Source organism: Sinocyclocheilus rhinocerous, unplaced genomic scaffold, assembly GCF_001515625.1.
Source record: "Sinocyclocheilus rhinocerous isolate Xijiao unplaced genomic scaffold, SAMN03320098_v1.1 scaffold556, whole genome shotgun sequence".
NCBI classification, from domain to species: domain Eukaryota; kingdom Metazoa; phylum Chordata; class Actinopteri; order Cypriniformes; family Cyprinidae; genus Sinocyclocheilus; species Sinocyclocheilus rhinocerous.
Window position 1 is genome coordinate 811738 of NW_015631074.1, and position 21093 is coordinate 832830.

The 21093-nt window shown below is 39.0% G+C and overlaps 1 protein-coding gene across 1 annotated transcript in view; it reads right to left on the reverse strand.

Moving 5' to 3' along the window:
- Positions 1-19970, reverse strand: part of LOC107741567 (abnormal spindle-like microcephaly-associated protein homolog) — a 24635-nt gene extending 4665 nt beyond the window's left edge. The window contains exons 1-23 of the mRNA XM_016554320.1: positions 19643-19970; positions 18598-18741; positions 13289-14720; positions 13051-13119; positions 12829-12930; positions 12607-12753; positions 12263-12499; positions 10974-11041; positions 10726-10867; positions 10448-10578; positions 10167-10342; positions 9855-10000; positions 9683-9768; positions 9261-9473; positions 8915-9119; positions 8627-8769; positions 8353-8481; positions 8067-8261; positions 2253-7910; positions 1971-2120; positions 1590-1756; positions 1340-1499; positions 341-550 (exon numbers count right to left, since the gene is read on the reverse strand). Of these exons, the coding sequence (XP_016409806.1) occupies positions 341-550; positions 1340-1499; positions 1590-1756; positions 1971-2120; positions 2253-7910; positions 8067-8261; positions 8353-8481; positions 8627-8769; positions 8915-9119; positions 9261-9473; positions 9683-9768; positions 9855-10000; positions 10167-10342; positions 10448-10578; positions 10726-10867; positions 10974-11041; positions 12263-12499; positions 12607-12753; positions 12829-12930; positions 13051-13119; positions 13289-14720; positions 18598-18741; positions 19643-19933 (10401 nt within the window). The 5' untranslated portion in view covers positions 19934-19970. The remainder of the gene's footprint in view (positions 1-340; positions 551-1339; positions 1500-1589; positions 1757-1970; positions 2121-2252; positions 7911-8066; positions 8262-8352; positions 8482-8626; positions 8770-8914; positions 9120-9260; positions 9474-9682; positions 9769-9854; positions 10001-10166; positions 10343-10447; positions 10579-10725; positions 10868-10973; positions 11042-12262; positions 12500-12606; positions 12754-12828; positions 12931-13050; positions 13120-13288; positions 14721-18597; positions 18742-19642) is intronic.
- Between the last annotated feature and the right edge of the window lie 1123 nt (positions 19971-21093).

Genomic DNA, 21093 nt, shown 5'->3' on the forward strand with positions numbered 1-21093 from the left:
CCTGTCTGGGGTTTCATGAGCCTTTAAAAGCAACCTCTTGCTTGTAATTTTGTAGTTTCACAGAGTAACTCCAGTAGAGTCCGAAAACATGTTGAAAAGCTGGGGTTTGTTTTATTTAAACTGGAAATTTTTGCTTCAAACATTGAAAAGTGATGAGACATTATTTAGGAATCTGTTTCTAAATGTCGATTTCCCCTCATCTTCACTAGCTAGTTTACTTTTCCTCTAGTTTTTTTCCAGCCCTTGGTTTCTAGGTCCTGCTCCACTTCTGAGGGGGTAGTTGCACAATTACTTGTGCAAGTCAATAACAACATTACTCATAGATATAAAGAAAACTTGCCTGTTGTCTCGCAAGCCAACCACGCCACAAAGCCTGAAGATAGACAGCGGCATTGTGTCGTCGTCTTAGATTTTCTTCTTTAATTCTGGCCAGGCGTAAAAATCGGAAATGGCGCTGTAGAATTATGGCAGCATCTCTCTGCTGGCGATATCGACGTCTTTGACTAAAGCCTCTGAAAGCGGACTGTATCTTCACAGCAGCTGTTATTTGCTGTGAAAAAGAATAGACTGAAGGATTAGTGATGATTTCAAAAGTTGCTAAACAACATTTATGTCAAAATACATTTGTGAATAAAAGGATTGTTTCTATAGCTGCTTCAGCAGAGTTCTTTGTGAATAATAGGATTGTTTCTGTAGCTTCAGCAGTTCTTTGTAAGTCAAAGCAAAAGTTTTCTATGTAGCACAACAAAATCGAGCCAATTATTTTAAGAATAAGTCAAGACCTAACAGACCAAAATAAATACTTGGCAATACAAGCAAAATTACACAGGATAATGTCATCAATTTCTGTATAAATGAATTTGATAACGGTTTCCCTGAAACTTTTTTTATCTGCAAATAATAAACTTTAGTTAGACAGTGTGTATTTACAGAGCAATGTCATCACTGCACAAGGTCTATTTTGAATTACCGGAATTTATACAAATTGGTGACAAAACAGTGTGACATTTCAAAGCAAAGTTCACCAACATTTAAAAGGTGCACCCAATCTTTTTTTCTTATTAAAAAGTGGGTCACGTCATGATCCCTTAACCAGCCAAATACCACTAAATATATCTCAGTAATCTCCTATTATTATTCAATACTTTCACTCATGGAATATGCTAATGTTAGTTGACAGCACATTTCTACAACAGCAATTGTAAACTTTGCTTTAGTGTAATGCTGCTTCCACACAACTAGGTGTCAGTATAAGTCAAACACGACTGCCCCTTAAAGACAGAATTATATTAGTAATTCCTTTATAATAAATATTGATTCCCACAAAAAGAACAAGTACCTTTTGAATGGAATCTCTCACTCTTTGACCTCTCCACAATGCCTGGATGTACAGAACAGACTTTCTAAACCTCAGGAAGTCAGCATGCTGTTTTCTGGCAATTAGGGTTTCCCTCCATCTTTGCTGAATGACTCGGACACTGCGCTGGACTGCTAGAAATCTTGGAGTGGAGGACAAATGGTCATGTTGTGACTCCATGTGACACAATTTAAAAGCAGAAGAGAATAATAAAATATCCTTTATTTGTTACCTTGAACGTTGGCGTCTTGCTTGAATACACCGACTAATGGTTGCAACAGCAGCTTGTTTTAAAATGTAGTTTCGTCTAGCTATGCGTCCTCGGAACCAGGCCTGAATTTTCCGGGCAGCTTGTGCTCGCACAGCATGTTGTCTTGTTTGATAAGCCCGAAATGCTGTCTGAGGTAAACCAGAGATAAACCGAACATGAAAATCAAATATACACACTTAAATCCAAAAATCTAAAATAGGATCATCAGCAGAAACACAAAAGTGTATATTACAATAAACAGAAACAGAAGCAGGATTTTTGCAGTAACAGGTGCTAGAGATTCACGGAAAAAATAAGAAAAAGTTTAATCAAATGTAATTTTACATGTTTTTACATGCTTACTTGTATCAGAACAGCTGACTTTTGCAGTTGAAGAAACTGTGCACGCTCTCTCTGGCAGAGGCGAAAAGCTCTGTAATGCTTCTGTATAACCAAAACAGATTCCTTGAGATGCTGAAACCGGCGTCTTTTAATCATCCCCCGATAATGTGCCTGTTTGAGGGTTAAAAAAAAAAAAAGTTTTGCCTTCCCAGTTAAACCTCCTACTCACTTCTGTTGAATTTCCAAAGTGATACAGGATAAAACAAATGACAAGACAGAATACAAGTATAGTGAACTGCATACCTGAATTGTGATGGCACTTGCACGCAATCTCTGAAATCTTCTGTACTCAATGTGTCCACGCACTCTGGCCTGAAGGATTTTTATGTTCTGGAGCGTCTTCAGATAACTGCTCCTCTGCTCCACTGTTGCCCTATGAGCTCTGTAATGCTTTTGGAAAGTAACAGTTGCAGCCTGCAACCTGCGGCATCTTCTCCGGTCCACAAACATTCTGTAATGAGCTTGCAACTTCAGGACACTTGAGCGGAGCAACACGTAGCGCTTGCGGTGTACATGCATGTGCATAGCAGACTGAATCTTGATTGCAGCCCGCCTTCTTTTTGCAAGCCTCCTCACTAGCATTCCACGCAATGCAGATTGCAAGGTAAGCGTAGCTTGCTTAAGAGCAACAAAACCATTTCGATCTTTCTGGACCAGTTTACATGATCTGTACCACTTTTGGATGAGTGTTGCACTTGCTTGCATCCTGGCATGCTGAACTCTGGCGCAATGGCCTCTGTACGCAGACTGAATCGTGATTGCTGCAGCCTTTTCTTTCAAGAAACGTTGTCGTTGGACAGCCATCCTTAGGTAGGACTGGATGGTTCTTGCGGCCTTGGTCCATCTGGCCAGTTCTCTCCCCTTCATCCCTCTGAATGACTTCTGCAGGCATACAGCGGCATTTCTTGCCTGCTGGTATCTACACATCTGCTCGTCTCGAAGTTTCAGGGCTCTAAATCGCTGTTGGAGAACCCTGGCTGCCCAGCGCTGTCTCTTAAATGCTGACCTCTGCTGATACATCCGGAAAGCAGCCTGTATGATGATGGATGCTTCTTGCTTTTCTGCCAGTTGTCTCCTTAGAGAGTGTCCTCGAAAGGCTGCTTGAATGACAATGGCTGACTTTCTTAAACTAAGATAGTTCTCACGATCTGCTCTGGCCTGGGTGTATGACCTGTAATGGCTCTGGATAACGATAGCTGACAACCTCATGGCCTGGTACTTAGCCATCTCTTTGTGTCTCCTAAAACAAGACTGAATCAAGACAGCTGCTTGACGCTGTTGTAGTAGTTTCTTTCTAACTTTAAGACCTCTATAACATGCCTGAACAACAAATGCACCTTGGCACATTTCAAGAAAATGCTTTCTCTGCTGTTTCGCTACATTTGTGGCACGGTACCTTTGCTGAATGACAATGGCAGCGCATTTCATGGCTAAATACCGTTTACGAGCACTATAAGCTCTGAAAGTTGCCTGAACGGTGGTGGCAGCCTGATGGATTTGCTTCACAGTCTGTCTGGACTTCATGCCACGATAGGCTGCTTGCAGAATCAAGGCAGCACTCTTCTGTTCCTGCAGTGCTGCCATCTCTCGTTTCATCATTTTGTTAGCTCTGAAACGCTGCTGAACAGTGCAGACCGCCCACCGAAGTCGCTGGAAGCGCAACTTGAGGATGTGTTTTCTCACATGGGACTGAATGATTGTTGCAGCTTCATGCTCTCTTCGGATCTGTCGCCGAACCTGCATTCCTCTGAAAGTTGCTTGGATTGCAACAACAGCTCGGCGTTTAGCAAAATAATCTGTCCGATCGCGCCTTGCTACCAAAACGGATCGATAGTGTCGTTGACAGAATTCAACAGCAGCTCTGATAGACAAAAAGCACTTTCTTTGTTTGTAGGCAAGGTACTTCCGTTGAATGACTGTGGCTGCAAAATTCATTCTAGCAATGTCACGGCGTGCACGGTTTCCTCTGTAAATTGCCTGAATTGCAATTGCACTACACCGTAGCTTCAAAAAGTTCTCTCTCGCCTCTTTTCTCAGTAGATGGCACCTGTATTGCCTCTGTATGACCAATGCAGCCAGTTTCATAGCTTGGAATGGCACTCGAGTTCTGTACATTTTGTACATTGCCTGAATCACAGTGGCCGCTTTATACTTTCTATCGATTTCTTTCCTTAATCTCATCCCGCGGTACATAGACTGCAAGGTGATGGCAGCTGCTCTCAAGGAGCAAAATCTTTTACGTTGTTGCCTTGTACTTACAATTGCTCTATACTGTTGCTGAATACGAAAAGTGGCATTTCTGAGAGCAAGGTAATCACGGCGTTGCTTGTATGCTCTATATGTCTTCTGGATCATTTTTGCAGATTTGTGCCTTTCTGCGATCTGCTTTCTCACCATCATTCCACGGAAAGCTGACTGGATACATATGGCCGCTGTTTTTATGGCTGCATATCTCTTCACGACAGCATTTTTAGTCATCATTGCCCTGAATCGCTGCTGTAAAATGGATGCGGCCCACTGTTGTCTTTGGTACTTCTTGAGTTGGGAATGTCCACGGAAATGTGCCTGAATCACTGTTGCAGCTTGGTGAGATTTTCTTAAGTAGTTGCGAACTTTCATTCCCCTGAATGCTGACTGAATAACTACAGCGGCATTTTTCGTTTGCAAGTAAGTAGCTTGCATGCATTTGCCAACTCTGTAGGCTCTGTATTGCTGCTGTATGATGATAGCTGCACACTTCGCAGCAAGAAAGGCAACGCGTACCTTATGCATTCGGAATTTAGCTTGAATGATAGTAGCGGCTTGATGCTCTCGTCTCAGATTTTGCCTCACTTTGGAACCCCGACATATGGCCTGTAGAGTTATAGTTGCCTGCCTCAAATGGACGTAATGGTTTCTTTCCAACCGTCCAAGTGCTAAAGCCCGATGACGTTGCTGAATGACAATAGCAGCACGTTTTAGAGCTAAAAACCTCTGACGGCACCTATGTGCTCTTATCACAGACTGAATCAAAGTTGCTGCTTTGTTTTTCTTCTGCAGTTCTTGTCTTGCTCTCTTGCCACGATAAGCTGCTTGAATGACAATGGCTGACTTTCTTAAACATAAATAGTTCTCACGATCTGCTCTGGCCTGGGTGTATGACCTGTAATGGCTCTGGATAACGATAACGGACAACCTCATGGCCTGGTACTTGGCCATCTCTTTGTGTCTCCTAAAATAAGACTGAATCAAGACAGCTGCTTGACGCTGTTGTAGTAGTTTCCTTCTAACTTTAAGACCTCTATAACATGCCTGAACAACAAGTGCACCTTGGCACATTTCAAGAAAATGCTTTCTCTGCTGTTTCGCTACATTTGTGGCACGGTACCTTTGCTGAATGACAATGGCAGCGCATTTCATGGCTAAATACCGTTTACGAGCACTATAAGCTCTGAAAGTTGCCTGAACGGTGGTGGCAGCCTGATGGATTTGCTTCACAGTCTGTCTGGACTTCATGCCACGATAGGCTGCTTGCAGAATCAAGGCAGCACTCTTCTGTTCCTGCAGTGCTGCCATCTCTCGTTTCATCATTTTGTTAGCTCTGAAACGCTGCTGAACAGTGCAGACCGCCCACCGAAGTCGCTGGAAGCGCAACTTGAGGATGTGTTTTCTCACATGGGACTGAATGATTGTTGCAGCTTCATGCTCTCTTCGGATCTGTCGCCGAACCTGCATTCCTCTGAAAGTTGCTTGGATTGCAACAACAGCTCGGCGTTTAGCAAAATAATCTCTCCGATCGTGCCTTGCTACCAAAACGGATCGATAGTGTCGTTGACAGAATTCAACAGCAGCTCTGATAGACAAAAAGCACTTTCTTTGTTTGTAGGCAAGGTACTTCCGTTGAATGACTGTGGCTGCAAAATTCATTCTAGCAATGTCACGGCGTGCACGGTTTCCTCTGTAAATTGCCTGAATTGCAATTGCACTACACCGTAGCTTCAAAAAGTTCTCTCTCGCCTCTTTTCTCAGTAGATGGCACCTGTATTGCCTCTGTATGACCAATGCAGCCAGTTTCATAGCTTGGAATGGCACTCGAGTTCTGTACATTTTGTACATTGCCTGAATCACAGTGGCCGCTTTATGCTTTCTATCGATTTCTTTCCTTAATCTCATCCCGCGGTACATAGACTGCAGGGTGATGGCAGCTGCTCTCAAGGAGCAAAATCTTTTACGTTGTTGCCTTGCACTTACAATTGCTCTATACTGTTGCTGAATACGAATAGTGGCATTTCTGAGAGCAAGGTAATCACGGCGTTGCTTGTATGCTCTATATGTCTTCTGGATCATTTTTGCAGATTTGTGCCTTTCTGCAATCTGCTTTCTCACCATCATTCCACGGAAAGCTGACTGGATACATATGGCCGCTGTTTTTATGCTCTTCACGACAGCATTTTTAGTCATCATTGCCCTGAATCGCTGCTGTAAAATGGATGCGGCCCACTGTTGTCTTTGGTACTTCTTGAGTTGGGAATGTCCACGGAAATGTGCCTGAATCACTGTTGCAGCTTGGTGAGATTTTCTTAAGTAGTTGCGAACTTTCATTCCCCTGAATGCTGACTGAATAACTACAGCGGCATTTTTCGTTTGCAAGTAAGTAGCTTGCATGCATTTGCCAACTCTGTAGGCTCTGTATTGCTGCTGTATGATGATAGCTGCACACTTCGCAGCAAGAAAGGCAACGCGTACCTTATGCATTCGGAATTGAGCTTGAATGATAGTAGCGGCTTGATGCTCTTGTCTCAGATTTTGCCTCACTTTGGAACCCCGATATATGGCCTGTAGAGTTATAGTTGCCTGCCTCAAATGGACGTAATGGCTTCTTTCCAACCGTCCAAGTGCTAAAGCCCGATGGCGTTGCTGAATGACAATAGCAGCACGTTTTAGAGCTAAAAACCTCTGATGGCACCTATGTGCTCTTATCACAGACTGAATCAAAGTTGCTGCTTTGTTTTTCTTCTGCAGTTCTTGTCTTGCTCTCTTGCCACGATAAGCACTCTGTAGCACAATGGTCGCTCTTTTAATTTCAGTGTATTCTGCGTACACCTTCCGTCCATCTCTGAAGGCTCTGTATTTTCTTTGAATGACTACGGCAGCCTGTTTCATTTCCAAAAACCGTGTCTGTGCCACATATCTACGGTAGTTTGACTGAATGATTCCGGCAAATCTGTGGAGTTGACTGATCTTCTTCCTCTCAGCTCGTCCTCGCCAAATTGCTTGAATTGTCACTGAAGCGAGTTTAAGAGCCATATACTCTTGTCGTAATTTGTCTCCAAGTACTTTTGCTCTGTATCGCTGTTGCAGAACAATGGCTGATCTTTTTAAACATAAATAGTGCCTTTGAGCCATAAACCGCCTGAAAGCAGCTTGAATCAGAATTGCAGCTTGGTGGCGCTGAGCCACAGATCGTTGGACCTTCCAGCCACGGAAAGCTGCTTGCAGAGCAAGAACTGCCGATTTAATCTTGAAGTATCTCTTCTGTTCTGCTTTCCTTAGCATGCATGCTCGGAACCACCTCTGAATCAAAACTGCATTTTGCTTCATTTTAGATACGTGTTGTCTGACAAGGTAAGCCCTGAATGCACTCTGAATGACAACTGAAGCATTATGCCTTTTCTTTAAAGTCTGGAACTTGCATCTTTGAAAGTGACCTCTAAACCATGCTTGAACACAAACTGCTTTGCTTTTCATATCCAGGTACTGGGTTTTACAACGCTGCATTCTGTACCATGCTTGAATGCACAAGGCTGCAGCATTTCTTTCCAGCAATTTCTTTGCGTGCCACTTCTGGAAAGCTGCTTGGATTACAGAGGCGGCATGGTTTTTCTTTAGGAGACTTTGAATCCTCCAAGCTTTGTATGTTTTCTATGGGAAGACAAGAAAATTCTAATTAAGATTAGCCATCTAGAGATAGAGCTATAATTGATCTATTAATTGGCTAACTGATGAAATATTAAACTTTTACTAGGTACAGCGGTACAGGATGAGCTGTATTACATATTATCTTAATCCTGAATATACCTGAATTACAGTTGCAGCTGCATTTTGAAGAGCAAACTGTTTCTCTTTTTTCAGCCCTCTCAACTTTTCCCGTGCAACGTATCCTCTCCAGAATATTTGGATCATGATGGCTGCCTTATTCTGTTTGATCATTCTTCTTCTCAAGATGAACTTCCGCACAAGGGCTTGAATTTTAGTAGCAGACAGGTTCCTTTGCTGTGCATGCAGAGCATATTCAATATAAGACAAAAAATCTAAGCACAGCAAGGTTCCAAGCAGCTTAAAATTAGAAAAACTCTACCGTTACCTGAATAAGCTCAATGTTCTTTTGTAGCTTGTATCTCCGCCATGCACCCTGGATGACCCGGGCTGCTCTTGTTTCATTGCGGAGATCCAAAAGACGGGCACAGAGGAAGGAGAGGTAGCATGTGACAACCTGAGTTAAAAAAAAAAAAGTCACAATTTATCAATACACATTAAATATACATTAATATGAAAAGTATTTCTACACAACCTCAGATTTTTTTATGTACGTTTTGCTGCTAACCCAAAATGTGAAAGGGGATTACAATTATTTTTACCTTTTCATTTGGGATAGTGTTGGACATATCCTCTGGATTTATCATAGCAGGCACCCCTCCAAGATAAGACACAGCAGTGTTCACCAACTGAAAGTTATTTCTCTCTTTCTCAAGTAGCTCTTTAAAGTCCACTGACGGGGATTCTGAACCCAAGGCAAAAAAGCAAACCGTTCTGAGACATTTACAGTGTTAAATTATATAAGTTACCACACTATTATAGGAATGCTTAATCTTATTTAAAAAACAATAAAATAAAAAAATAAAAAAATAATAATTTACTCAAAGTACCAGTTTGTATTGTGGGCAAATTTTCAAAAGAGCAGTCCGAGTCAGTCGAGGAGTTATTGAGCTCCACTCTGCCACGATGGCCACATTCAATGGTCTGCGTTGTTCTCTGTTGAATCTCTTCTTCAGGGAGATGACCAGGGTGGTAATGATGAATGAGGTAGCACAGGATACGACCATCTGAGAATGACACCGTAAAATTTTCAGCCTGGAAAAATAATGGAGAGATTTTATTCAGAGAAGGATCCTATGCAGGATACTTTATTTAAAAAACCAAGTATCAACCCAAGTATCATTAACTCTCTGCAGAGTGAATAAACGGGTAAACTATTTCTTTAATGTGACTCACCTTTATGTTGTAGAACTCACAAACAGCACTGACCCAGTCCATGAGCAGTGTCACTTTTTGGCTGGGATGTTCAAATGCTTGTCTTGACTTCATCCTTGTCACTGCAACCCCACTGTTAGCCATTAATGAGGCCAGCTTCTGTTTAGTCCTCCATGTTTTCCTGAGGAAACTGATTTCCTCTTTGAGTTGATTCTCATCAAGTAGCACTTCCACCTATGAAAATTAAACATTGACCTTACATTCTGATGTATTTTAAAGGGGTCATATGATGCGATTTCATTTTTTCCTTTCTCTTTAGAGTGTTACAAGCTCTTGGTGCATAAACACATACGATATTGAAAGATAAAAATCAGCAACAGTCAAACTAATTATTTATCCAAAAAAGGGGACTGGAAGATATGTTATTCAGCCCTAGCTGATACCTGGAAGGCAAATATGATTTTCCACAGAAGGTTTAGGGTCTTTTCCCGGTGTCCATCCACAATGTCTCTGGAGTCAATGTTCGCTCCTTAAGATAATGGAAGCAAATTCAGTTTGAGTTTTTTTCCCCAGATTATAAAGGCATTGCTAGTTATTTACTGTCATGAAACTCACCATGCTCATCTTTAAGGTCAACACCTTTGTCTTTCAGAACCTGTAGTGCAACATCAACATTGTGCACTTTCTGCAGGCGGCTAATAGCGGGTATCCGCAGCTTTCTAGACAAAGTCCAGTCCAGAGTGAAGAGCTCCATGACCCGTCTGAAGATAAATATAGAAACATTTAATGAAGATGTATATAATGGGATTTTGGAGGCTTTTTAAATGTCAAATCTAAATATTGGCTTGGGTAACAACAGCGATGATATTTCATTATGACGCATGAGCAATAAACATGCAAAAACGAACATTTTCAAATCAAACATACACTAAACGAATGCCACATCTCAAATCAACAGCAAGATTCTTCACAGCAAAGTTGAACTCATCCAGAGGAGTCTGAACATGGGATACTGCTAGGCCCAAGTGGCTGAGGTGCCGTGACAAAATGCCTTCACCGCTGAGGAAGTCCCGAGAAAACGCCAGTAGCAGATCTTTGCTTGACTATAGGGAAGGAAATACAGAAAAAAAAGTGCACTAGTGTGAAATTCCTTATTGTGTTTTAACTACTTTTTTCTGGTTAATATCTATATACATAGATGCACGCACCTTAAATTCAGCATCCATGCAGAACAAACAAGGATCATGTTCGATCAGTCTGGACTCTTTGGCTTTATCCAGAAAGCAGACCAGCAGGATTAGTTTCTTTAGAGTGAAGCGAGAGAGCGCCTCCTCGTGGCCTGATGAGTGAAAGTGAAAAAATAAAGAACCTGTTGTAGCAGACACACTGTTTGCAAAAGTAAGAAGAAATAATAGAAATAATAAACACCATGAAAAAAAATATAGAAATATTTCTAAATAAAATTAAACAAATCAAATTCAATTACCATCTCTGTACAAATGAGGCACTTTAGGGTGTCTGAACTCAGCAGCTAAGTCTGGGTTCCACAGGAGACGTCCAAGAATAAACATGGCCAATCCCATGACATCATTGTTGCTTTCAAGTGATATTAGCTCTCCATAGATTGTCTGAAAAAAGGAATGGGTAAGAGATATGTCATACATGAAATCATAATGTAATGTAATATTTTCAGCAACAAATGAACATTATGCTTTCACAAAGAAAAATGAATACCTCAAGTCCGATTCGCAGCCAAAGTGGATTGAATGATATCAGCCAGTTAAGAACTTTCTGACGCTCACCTGAGAAATAAACAATAAAAGGTGAAAAATCTGAAAAAGATTCACCTTAAAGGCACAATATGTAAGATTTTTTTGTTAAAATATCCATAAACCACTAGAACAGTGTTATATATTTTGCTAACTTGTGTACTTACATTATCCCAAATGTTTCGAAGAATGTTTAAATCCAGAGAAATAAGCAATTTTAACTAGTGACACGGACCGTCCGTGTCCATAGTGTCACTGTGTCGCCTGCCAATGATGTCATAACCCCTCGATTTCCAGTTTTGTTTTGTAGAAAAAAACACTAAAGACGCTTTAATGTGTTGTGCGTTTTATTAGACCGGTGACGACCGCACAGAGTAGCATTATAACAGAACTTTCAAATGTATCTAGTATGATAAAACAGCGCTGCTTTTTTCCCCCACATACGCACGACCGGAAGGAGCGGAAGCGGTCGACTGAGGCATAATAAGAGCTCCGCTGCTTTTGAGCCGTGTGTCACGCTCGTTCAGCGGCCTCGTTTCGCTTCGACGGCTTTCAGCCTCACCCTGCTTCATTCTACTACGCTAACAAATCATTAGCTCATCCATGAACATGATTTCTGCCTGAGTCCCGTCGGATTGCCTTTGTCTATTTTGAATACGCGCCCTCTAGCGGCGAAAATTACATATTGTGCCTTTAAGAGGCTTGCTGAAAAACGAAAAAATATCATTTGCCCATTAAAACAAATACTTAGAATATTTAGCATAGTAAGAGTGTTTTTAGTAGTATGATTGTTTTTTAATTAATAGTATTACAGATTAAATTGATAAACATTGAGAGTAATGACATTTGTAATGTTAAAAGATTTCTTTTTATTCATCAATGAATCCTAAAAAACAACCCTATCATGGTTTCCACAGAAATATTAAGCAGCGCAACTGTTGATAATAAAACATGTTTCTTTAGCACTAAATCAGAATATTAGAATGATTTCTGAAGGATCATCTGGAGTAGTAATGCTGAAAATTCAGCGCTAAATCACATTTTAAAATATATTAAAGTACAAATATTTAAATTATAATACTATTTCACAAAATCACTGTTTTACTGTATTTTTGACCAAATAAACGCAGTCTTGCTGAGCATAAGACACTTCTCAAAAACATTACAACAAACACTTAGTTGTATAAAGAGATTTCCCATGTCATACAAGCATAATTCACAATGACAAAACATATATCGTATTGCATCTCATACCTATGTCCTTCCAGAGATGTCTGTCCTTTCGCACAAGGAGTCTCTTGGCTTCTACTTCCAGCTCCAGTCTCTGGATGGCCTTTACCATGGTGTCTGACGTAAAAAGCTTGCAAGCTGCTCGCCGAAGGCGGTTTAGCAGTTGACGGGCTGTGTAGGTTCTAAAAGACATCTCTTCTTTTGTTGGTGCTTTGGGTATATTGAATTTGTCGTTCCCCATAGTTAATGATAAGGCATTCACTAAGTCGACACAATAAAAAGAAGAAAGATGTTACAAGAATGCTGCTGAAATTACTTAAAAAGCAAAAGTTTCAAAATCTTACATGAAGGAAAACAAAAACACCTACCTTTGGTAACTTCAGTAGCAACTTTGAAATCATCAGGAGTGAGAACATAATTCATCCACCAGGTGAAGCCCCGCTCCTGTTTCTCAATCCATCGCTCATCATAAAACATGTTCTTTGCAGCAAATGGCAGAGGATGCCTTGGTATGGCTGTCAAGATTGTACAATAAGCAAGTTATGCCATACAACAAAAGAAATGATAAGAAAATAGCCATAAAAACATACCAGTCTGTGATGGCTTTATAAAGGTAAGTTTGGCCTGCGCTACAGCCACGATCCTTGCAGGCTTTCGACTCGAGATGCTCAGTGACTTTACTGACCGGCCATCTATATGAGTGAAATACATTTAAATGGTATCCTTGGTCATACTAAACTTGTAGTACACGTTATTCAAAGCTTATTTTAAGACATGTCATTCTAAAAAGAAGGAACACAATGCATTCTTACCTTTTTGAGTTGTTTTTGGAGAGGATTTCTTTGGTGGAGGTTTTGTGAACTTTCTTGAGCTTGGTGGAGCTTTAGGAAGAAAAAAAAAAGTTCTCAACTCCTACAACGTCCAAATTATTTGGACATTAATGTTGAGATATTTTGGACCAAATATCTCAAATAATGTATACCAAGTGTGTATTTGATAATGCATACTAGATTTTTAGTATGACATTCACAATGAGTACACTTGACTTACCTATAGCTTTGCGTTGCGGTCTAGATGTGGACCTTGAAGTGAACGTTCTTTCATGGCTTGGTCTCTCTGTCGCATGTGTCGGAGCACGGCACTTTTTTGCTTGTTGGACGTTTGTCTCGTCTTCTGACTGACCTCTCAAAAACTCATCACTTTTTCTCTTTTTACTCTGCACAGGAAACTGGTCCTGATAAAGACCTGGTTGCACTTTGTCAGAGACGTTACCAGCTGCCAATTCCAGACCACTTGACGGACTGCTACTAACCATGGTCAAAACTTGAGGTCGAATGGAAGATATAGAAGACAAAAGCTGTTCAGGAGGGGATAACTTTGAGGTTGGCTTCTCTTGTGTAACCTGCACTGAAGTTACAGAAGATTTGGACTCTAGTGCCACATCTGGACTTGAATCTGAGCTGATGACAGGTAAAGCACTGTCAGGAGAACTTGCGTTGGATTCTGCATTACTAGCTTCTGAGAGCTCCAAGGTCTTCTCCAAGAGCCGGCGTCTGGAAGTTTTCTTCTTACGCAAGCCTGGACTCTCAACAGAGGCTTCTGGTTTGCCTTTGGTCACTGTGGTAGAATTCACAGGAAACTTCTTGGGACCATCAGGAACAAGGGCATCATCCACTTTACTCAACTTGGTCACTGTGGCGGTGCAAAAAGGTAATGCCTTGAGCCTAAATGCATCATGATTTGATTCAACGCCTATGACTTTGTTGGGTTTCACACAGAAAGTCAACCTTGGGTGAGCGACTTCAACTGGTGGTGAAATGACTGCTGTCGCTCTAAATGATCTTTCTGGATCAGGTTTTTCAGACTCAAGAGAAACAGAAAAATCAAAGCTTGAGCAAGCATTAGGCAGACTCACTGCATGCGACAGATCTGATCCTATAACATCCAGAGTGCCTTTTACAGACAAAGACGGTTTCTCTGGCTCTTGACTTTGATCTTGTGCAAATTGTCCAATCATGGGAAGTGGACTCTGAAAGCACAAAGGATTTCCAAACCTCTCTGGGGTGCTGGCAGGAGAGAGTGTTTTATTCAAAACCCTTGTGATTTCTTTGCACTCTGCTTTACGTGAAAAAGTCATATCCTTGTTACCAGGTGTATCCAAAAATCTCTCTGCTGGTACTAAGACGACCACTGGTGAGTTCTTTTGCAAATGCACATCATCAAACTTTTCCGTCACAAAAACAGGCTTTGACATCTCAGGAGTGGAGGATGGTGCACTCGTCCTAATGGCATTGGACCCATAGGCAAACCGTTCCTGGTTTAATGGCAACAACGGGTTGGATGTTCTATCTTTTCTGTACTGCGACTGGCGTGAGACATGAAATGTCATATTTGCAGCCTTTATCGGCATTGAAGACACTTTCTTCTCTTTTGAGGGTGCCGGGACACCCTTCTTGGATTTAATTGAATCCCATAAGGTTTTCTGCAAATCAAGAATTTGTAAGCACTCAACATTATACTAAAACACATAGGGTAAGCATACCTATTAAGCTCACGTACCCATTAAGCACACTACCATTTCTGAGCTCCGATTATAAAAAGAAAAAAAAAAAAGTGTTATCGTACTTGATGTCTTAACCAATTGATGTGTTTGTTACTACATACCTCCTGTAATTTCAAAGTCAATAAGACCATTGCACGCTGAGATATTGGTATCCATGTGTTCACACTGTCTGGTGGCTATTTTGAAAGCTGTCTGAAAACTTTCACCAGAAGAGTAGCTCCTTAAAGGCACAATATGTAATTTTCACCGCTAGAGGGCGCGTATTGTGCGTTTTTTTTTTTTTTTTGATGTTTAAGCCTATATTTTGGGTAAGTTTCACTACTTACTGCAAAATTAAGAGATTAAGGTTTTAACCTTTGCATATTATAACCTGGAACTTGGATGTGGGAAATAGGCCCAATTAAAGTTAGATCCAAAAGATAGTTTTAGCAAAATAGCGCAGATGCTACAGAACACAGTTAGCTGACTAGCTGTATACGATTGTGTGCTATGCTAATATATTACTTCACAGGCATTACTGGCTTGTATTTTTAAATCTATGATATTATAAGTTGACAGTTTATTGCTGGTCTGTAGTTTTACAATGCTGTAATTTTGAAAGATTTCATTATTTTTGTAAGGTGAGCTTAAAGGGTGCACTACTATGAAAATCACACAGCTTCAGTGTGACATCAATAATAAAAGTATAATTTCATAAATGTTGTCAATAATAGTTGTTCATATTAAATTATGTATAAACTCAAATGACCTAGATTATTTATTTAGCAAAATATTGTCCTTTAAATTTCATGTAATATTTATTAATTAAAAATGGTTGCTGCTCCAATTAAGCTCAGTGTACACTTCATAAACAGACTTTAAATATTAACTGATTGTTGTCACTTTAAGTTAATCTTTACAAAATAATTAACTAATTTTCACAGCTTTAAGATGACACAGTCTAGACATAACTATAGTTTATGCCCAAAGATGAAAGAGGCATGTCGTCCGTACAAAGGAGCTATCAGAAACTTGTCGTATCCATCCAGAAAAAAAAAAGCGACTAAAGGCTGGAATACACTACATGGCTTTTAAAATCTGAACTGATTTTTAAAACACCAGGCATCATACACTTACAGACTTTGTAAATAGTCACAAAAGAAAACTGGCCATCATACACTAAACGACAGAGGATCTCACACTAGCAGACTTTAAATTCCTTCCAATCACAACAAACTCACGCAGAAATGTGCACATTGTTGCTAGGAGACGCATGACAAATGAAAACAATGCGTTTTAAAATCTGCTGAAAATATCAAACATGTTTGATCTCCTCTGACTGGATGGAGAGTCTGTGACCATCATACACTATGCAATTTTCTATTAAATCTGTCAACTCAAATCTGCAGACTGGCTCTGACCTTTGGCAACTAGTGTCAACTAGGGCTGTCAAAAAAAAATTTTGAATTTCGAATATTCGTCGAATTTAAAATAAAAATCCACATTCGAATGCAAAAATGTTGCATTCGAATTTTAGGTGTGCGTTAAGGAGGCAGCCTTATCAGTGGCGCAGGGCTCTACAGTGCATTTGCGACTGAAAACTACTGCGTGCAACTATGAAAAAATATTTAGGAGCACCAGATAAGAGCACGACTGACCAGATCTTCATCATATTTGTGATTGTGATGGCTGAGGGGAGCTTCAAAGGTTTCTACGTGTTTTTGCAGCATTGAGATTTTGCAGAAATCTCATGAATCCTTTCATACGCAAAGTGTAGACGGTGTAAATAAAAGATTCATTGCGCAGTGTAGAGAGCTTCGTTGATTATAAATGTGAGATCGAGATGAACTAAGATGAGTGACAGCTTTTAATGATTTTTAAGGGAGTTTGTAAATGTGATACTGATTTAATACAACAGTTAAATAGACAAAAAGTTAATATTAAGTGACCTACATTGTCTGACTATAACACTATTGTCTGATTTTGCTCTATTTCGTCGTCGAAAATAGTTTGAAACAAAGTCACAGCTCAACTGCTGCGCATCTCCATTCAAACACAGCGGCGTCACGTTTATGAATGAACTGCGTTTTTAAACGAATCTATTGAGTCAGTGATTCATGATTACCCATTCATAAAGACAGTCACTTGCTTCATTCCTGAATGAGTCAGCCGTTCGAATGAATCAATTGAATGAATGATTCAGTGATAAAATCAGTGATTGTCGCCATCTGCTGGCAGTTTTAGTTTAATTTTTAAAGTATCCTTTCAGGTCTTTAAATCATTTAATATTTCTATATTCAAATTTTTTTAAAACATTAATCTCAACATGAATTTATAGATTTAATTGCACTCATGCCATCTCTGATCCTCATTAAATGTCTGAAAATACACCTACAAGCCACTTTTGTGTTCTTCTGTGCCACCTCTACAAAAGATTACATACTTTTAATAAAGTTAGAAAAATGCCATTACAAATGTAAAAACAAAATTTCACTGTAAATCACTTTAAGGAGTCAAATATCACCTCGTAAAGGGAAGGCTAATTTTTTTAATCAAATTTTGGATTATTGATTAGAAGGTGCTACTAAATGTTTGACTGTGCTCCTAAATTTTTTAAGTTAGGAGCATAAGTGCTACTAAAAAGAAAAATAAGTGTAGAGCCCTGTGGCGCACGAGATGCGATGACGATATAAGTGTCATTGCATTTTAATGTTTTTGTTAACCTATCCAGTTGAAGCCACTAGATTCGACGCTGCTGCGTTGTTAATTACAAATATTGTGGGAAAAGAGAACATCAATGCGGAGATCTTGTTTACATCAAAACTGAAAGCAAGCCGTTCACACAGAACGCATATTTCGCTCATTTTCTAGAGGGACATCCATCACCGTTGCACTCACATCTCGCACAAAGGAGCCGCATGTTTAGAAAGCCATGTAAAATTAATGCAAGTTCAACTTTGAAAAAACATACCTCGAGACTTTATGGCAGGTTTTTTCCCCATCCCACTGCAACTCGCGTTTTTAAATGAAAAATGTACTCTGTGTGATTTCGGTCCTTTGTATTAAACTATGCATACATACATGATGCTGTTTTGTTTATAGTTGTTTAACATATTTAAGTAAAAAATTCAAATTTAGTTTTTCAGCTATTTTGACAGCCCTAGTGTCAACTTCTCCAGACTGTAAAATGGTGGAAATTTGGGGCAAAAATCGTGTAGTGTATTCCAGCCTTATCCATTTAATAAGAGGCTTCATAATGAGGCTAGTTTCCGTGTTCATCCCCATGAATTAAACGTTTTATAGGTTTGTTTTTTTATTTGATTTTTGTGTTACTTATGTGTTACTTAGCTGAACAAGGACTAGTCTAGGTGTTGTGTTTGAATGACATTTCACTGAATATATAACTGATCAAATTGAATGCCTTGTTGCTTGATTTTAGTTTTCTGTTTTTTTATTTTATTGACTCTGTACCTACAAATAAAACATATGCTTTAGAAAGATTGTTTAAAATAAACAAGAATTTTTAATAAAACATGATGTGAGTTTAATGGGAACAGGGGTGTGCTTAAAGGGTACAAAAATATACCCATTAACCACAGCCAGACTTTTTGCATTTAATGATGAAATGCTTTTGTCATTTAAAATCAATTTAAATATTATTGTGTGAGAGATTAATATTAACATAACTTGTACTGAAACCGGTATCTTGTGCACTAAAAATATCTCAATGTAGATTTTGGTGAGCTTAATAGGTACGTTTACCCCATTCTCAGTGTAAATTTAAAAAATAAAACATCCAGAGGCAGAGAGAGATTACCTTTTTCTTCTTTGTCGCCTGCGCTTTCCCAAGCAAAATCGCCTGGTGTTTGACAATTCCATTTGCAACAAAACTGAGGAGTTCTCGAACCCCGCCTTCTTCCACTGGTGTCCAAGTGACAGTTAAAATAATGCTGCCTTCAGGCTAAAAAATAGAGAATGCACTTTTAAGTAACTTTCCCTCAAGCCATTCCAAACTTACGACTTTCTTCAGCGCAGCTCAAAATGAGATATTTAGCTAAATGTTCATGCAGCTCTTTTCCATATTATGAAAGTGAATAGGGACTGTCTGAGCTGTCAAGCTTCAAAATGACAAAAAGCAGCATAAAAGAAGCCCATTCAACTCATGCACAATATTCCATAGTTACATTTTGGTCTTTTTTACACAAAATTATTAATCTTCTCAGCACAACCTTTGCATATACTCAAATATAGTGTGTCAAAAAGTGTCACATCTGATTTGACATCAACTACTATGCTCAATGTCGTTGCTTCTCATGTGTTTTGAAATCAATAACAAGGCACTAATTTTGAACATGCTCATATTTAGACAGCAGAAAGCTATGTTGGAGGAGATTTCAGTGAATAATGACTTAGTAAATAATAATTAAATGTAAGACAAAAAATAATCATATTGTTTCAGCAGACTCGTATGTAATGTGACGGAGTCATATAGAGTAGGGTCATGGTACTGTTCTTGAGTTTAAGAGCTTGACATCGTCAGTCCTGTGAGGTGAGGTTTTTATTAAATTAAAAAGATATAGGTGAATTAATAATTTTCATTTATTGGTGAGTTATTTCTCTACATATTGCAAAATAGCTTTGTGTATGTGTAAATTCTGTAATCTGAATAAACCCTATTCAGTGTAGCTTATACACTAATAAACATGTCTCATTCCCATAGTATAGTACGATAGTCATTTTACTTAAACATGAATGCAATATGCACCTTTTTTTAACCACATTAACAGATTTTCTTCGCTTTGTTTAACGTTAGCTGGAAAGCATCACTAGGTTTAGACACACAGCTTCTTGTTTACGCTTACCTGCATTGTAAAAGACGTCTGATCAACCGAAAAGCCTTTGGATGCTGCAATTTTATCCACAATGACTGTCGTTGTTGCATCCTCGGTGGGATTTTCGATTCGTAAAGGCAAAGATTTTGATGATCCCAATTTGATCATCCCAAATGACACGAAAGGACACTTGGAGAACTGAAGCAAACTCAGCACAGGGATTGAAGTGTTGTTTTCCTTGCCGAGTTTATCGCGATTACAATGTGAAACAAATGTTGGACTAAAGTCCAAACATTCCGCTTTCGCGACTTTAAACGACATGTTTTTAACTCATCTAAATGAACGACTATTCAGTACATCCACATGCTAGTGATGGTGAGCTACAATACCGTTTAAAACCAGAGTGCGTGGTCGAACGTTTGAATTTGAGTACAGACCAGGCGGCCAATCAGTTCATTGCAGCTGATAGAATTGTCCAATCACTGGAAAGAAAAGCAAACGCAAACCAATCAAAGTTCTAGGATTCCTTTAAAAATCTGTAGACACGCCCACAATGCAGGAAGCTGCTTCATGCCCGTTGAAATGTTGTTCAGGCACGGCTGTTGTGTATGTTGTGTTGCAGTTATTGCATGCATGTATGTCATTTGAAGAGTAAAGACGCCAGCCTGTGTATTTGTCGACAGCACACGTTTACAAAATAAGATCCTCAAAATAAAACAATTTCACGAGAATAGAATAGCTACTTATTTGCAATAGCTATTAGCGTTAGGTCTGTTTAGTTTTACATAGCGATGTGATTTTTTTTAGCTGCAAATAAAGGAAAGTGACAGAATTACCGTTTGTTTTGAGGGGTTTATTATACAAAAACTGGTGATATATTCGTATATTCATATGTAATGCCAATGTTAATGCTTATCTAGGCCTGTTATATTTATACTTTTTAGTAGTTCTGAAATGTGTAACTCAAGGTAAATAATAATTTTTAATTATTATTATTATGACTATTATTATAGTAATTGCCTATTATTATTATTTAGGAAATTATGATTTCTTATATTTACACCTTATTATAAAATGCATATGTATGTTATATTTCTTTGCTTTTTAGAAGTAGACTATGTAGAATTGCAAGATGAAATATTATTATTATTATAGGGATTTCCTATTTATTATTTTCTTATTTTTGTTCTGCTTTTCATTATAGTCCAAAATGGACAAAAAGAATCTATATTTTTTTCTGTTTAATGAATTAATTCTGATTTTAGTCCTCATTTAAAAAAAAATTTTTTTTAAAAAGCATAAAAATTGAGGGGAAAGAAAGAATATACAAAAACAAAATAATAGAGAATTGTGTGGAGAATTATTACAAACCGCAGAAGAAAAAAAAAGACAGATTCACCAGTGCACAAGGTTCATGGCAAGTGAGCTAGTTGTTTAAACTCTAGCCGGAAGGCATTGCACAATCTTACCCAAGAATCCTG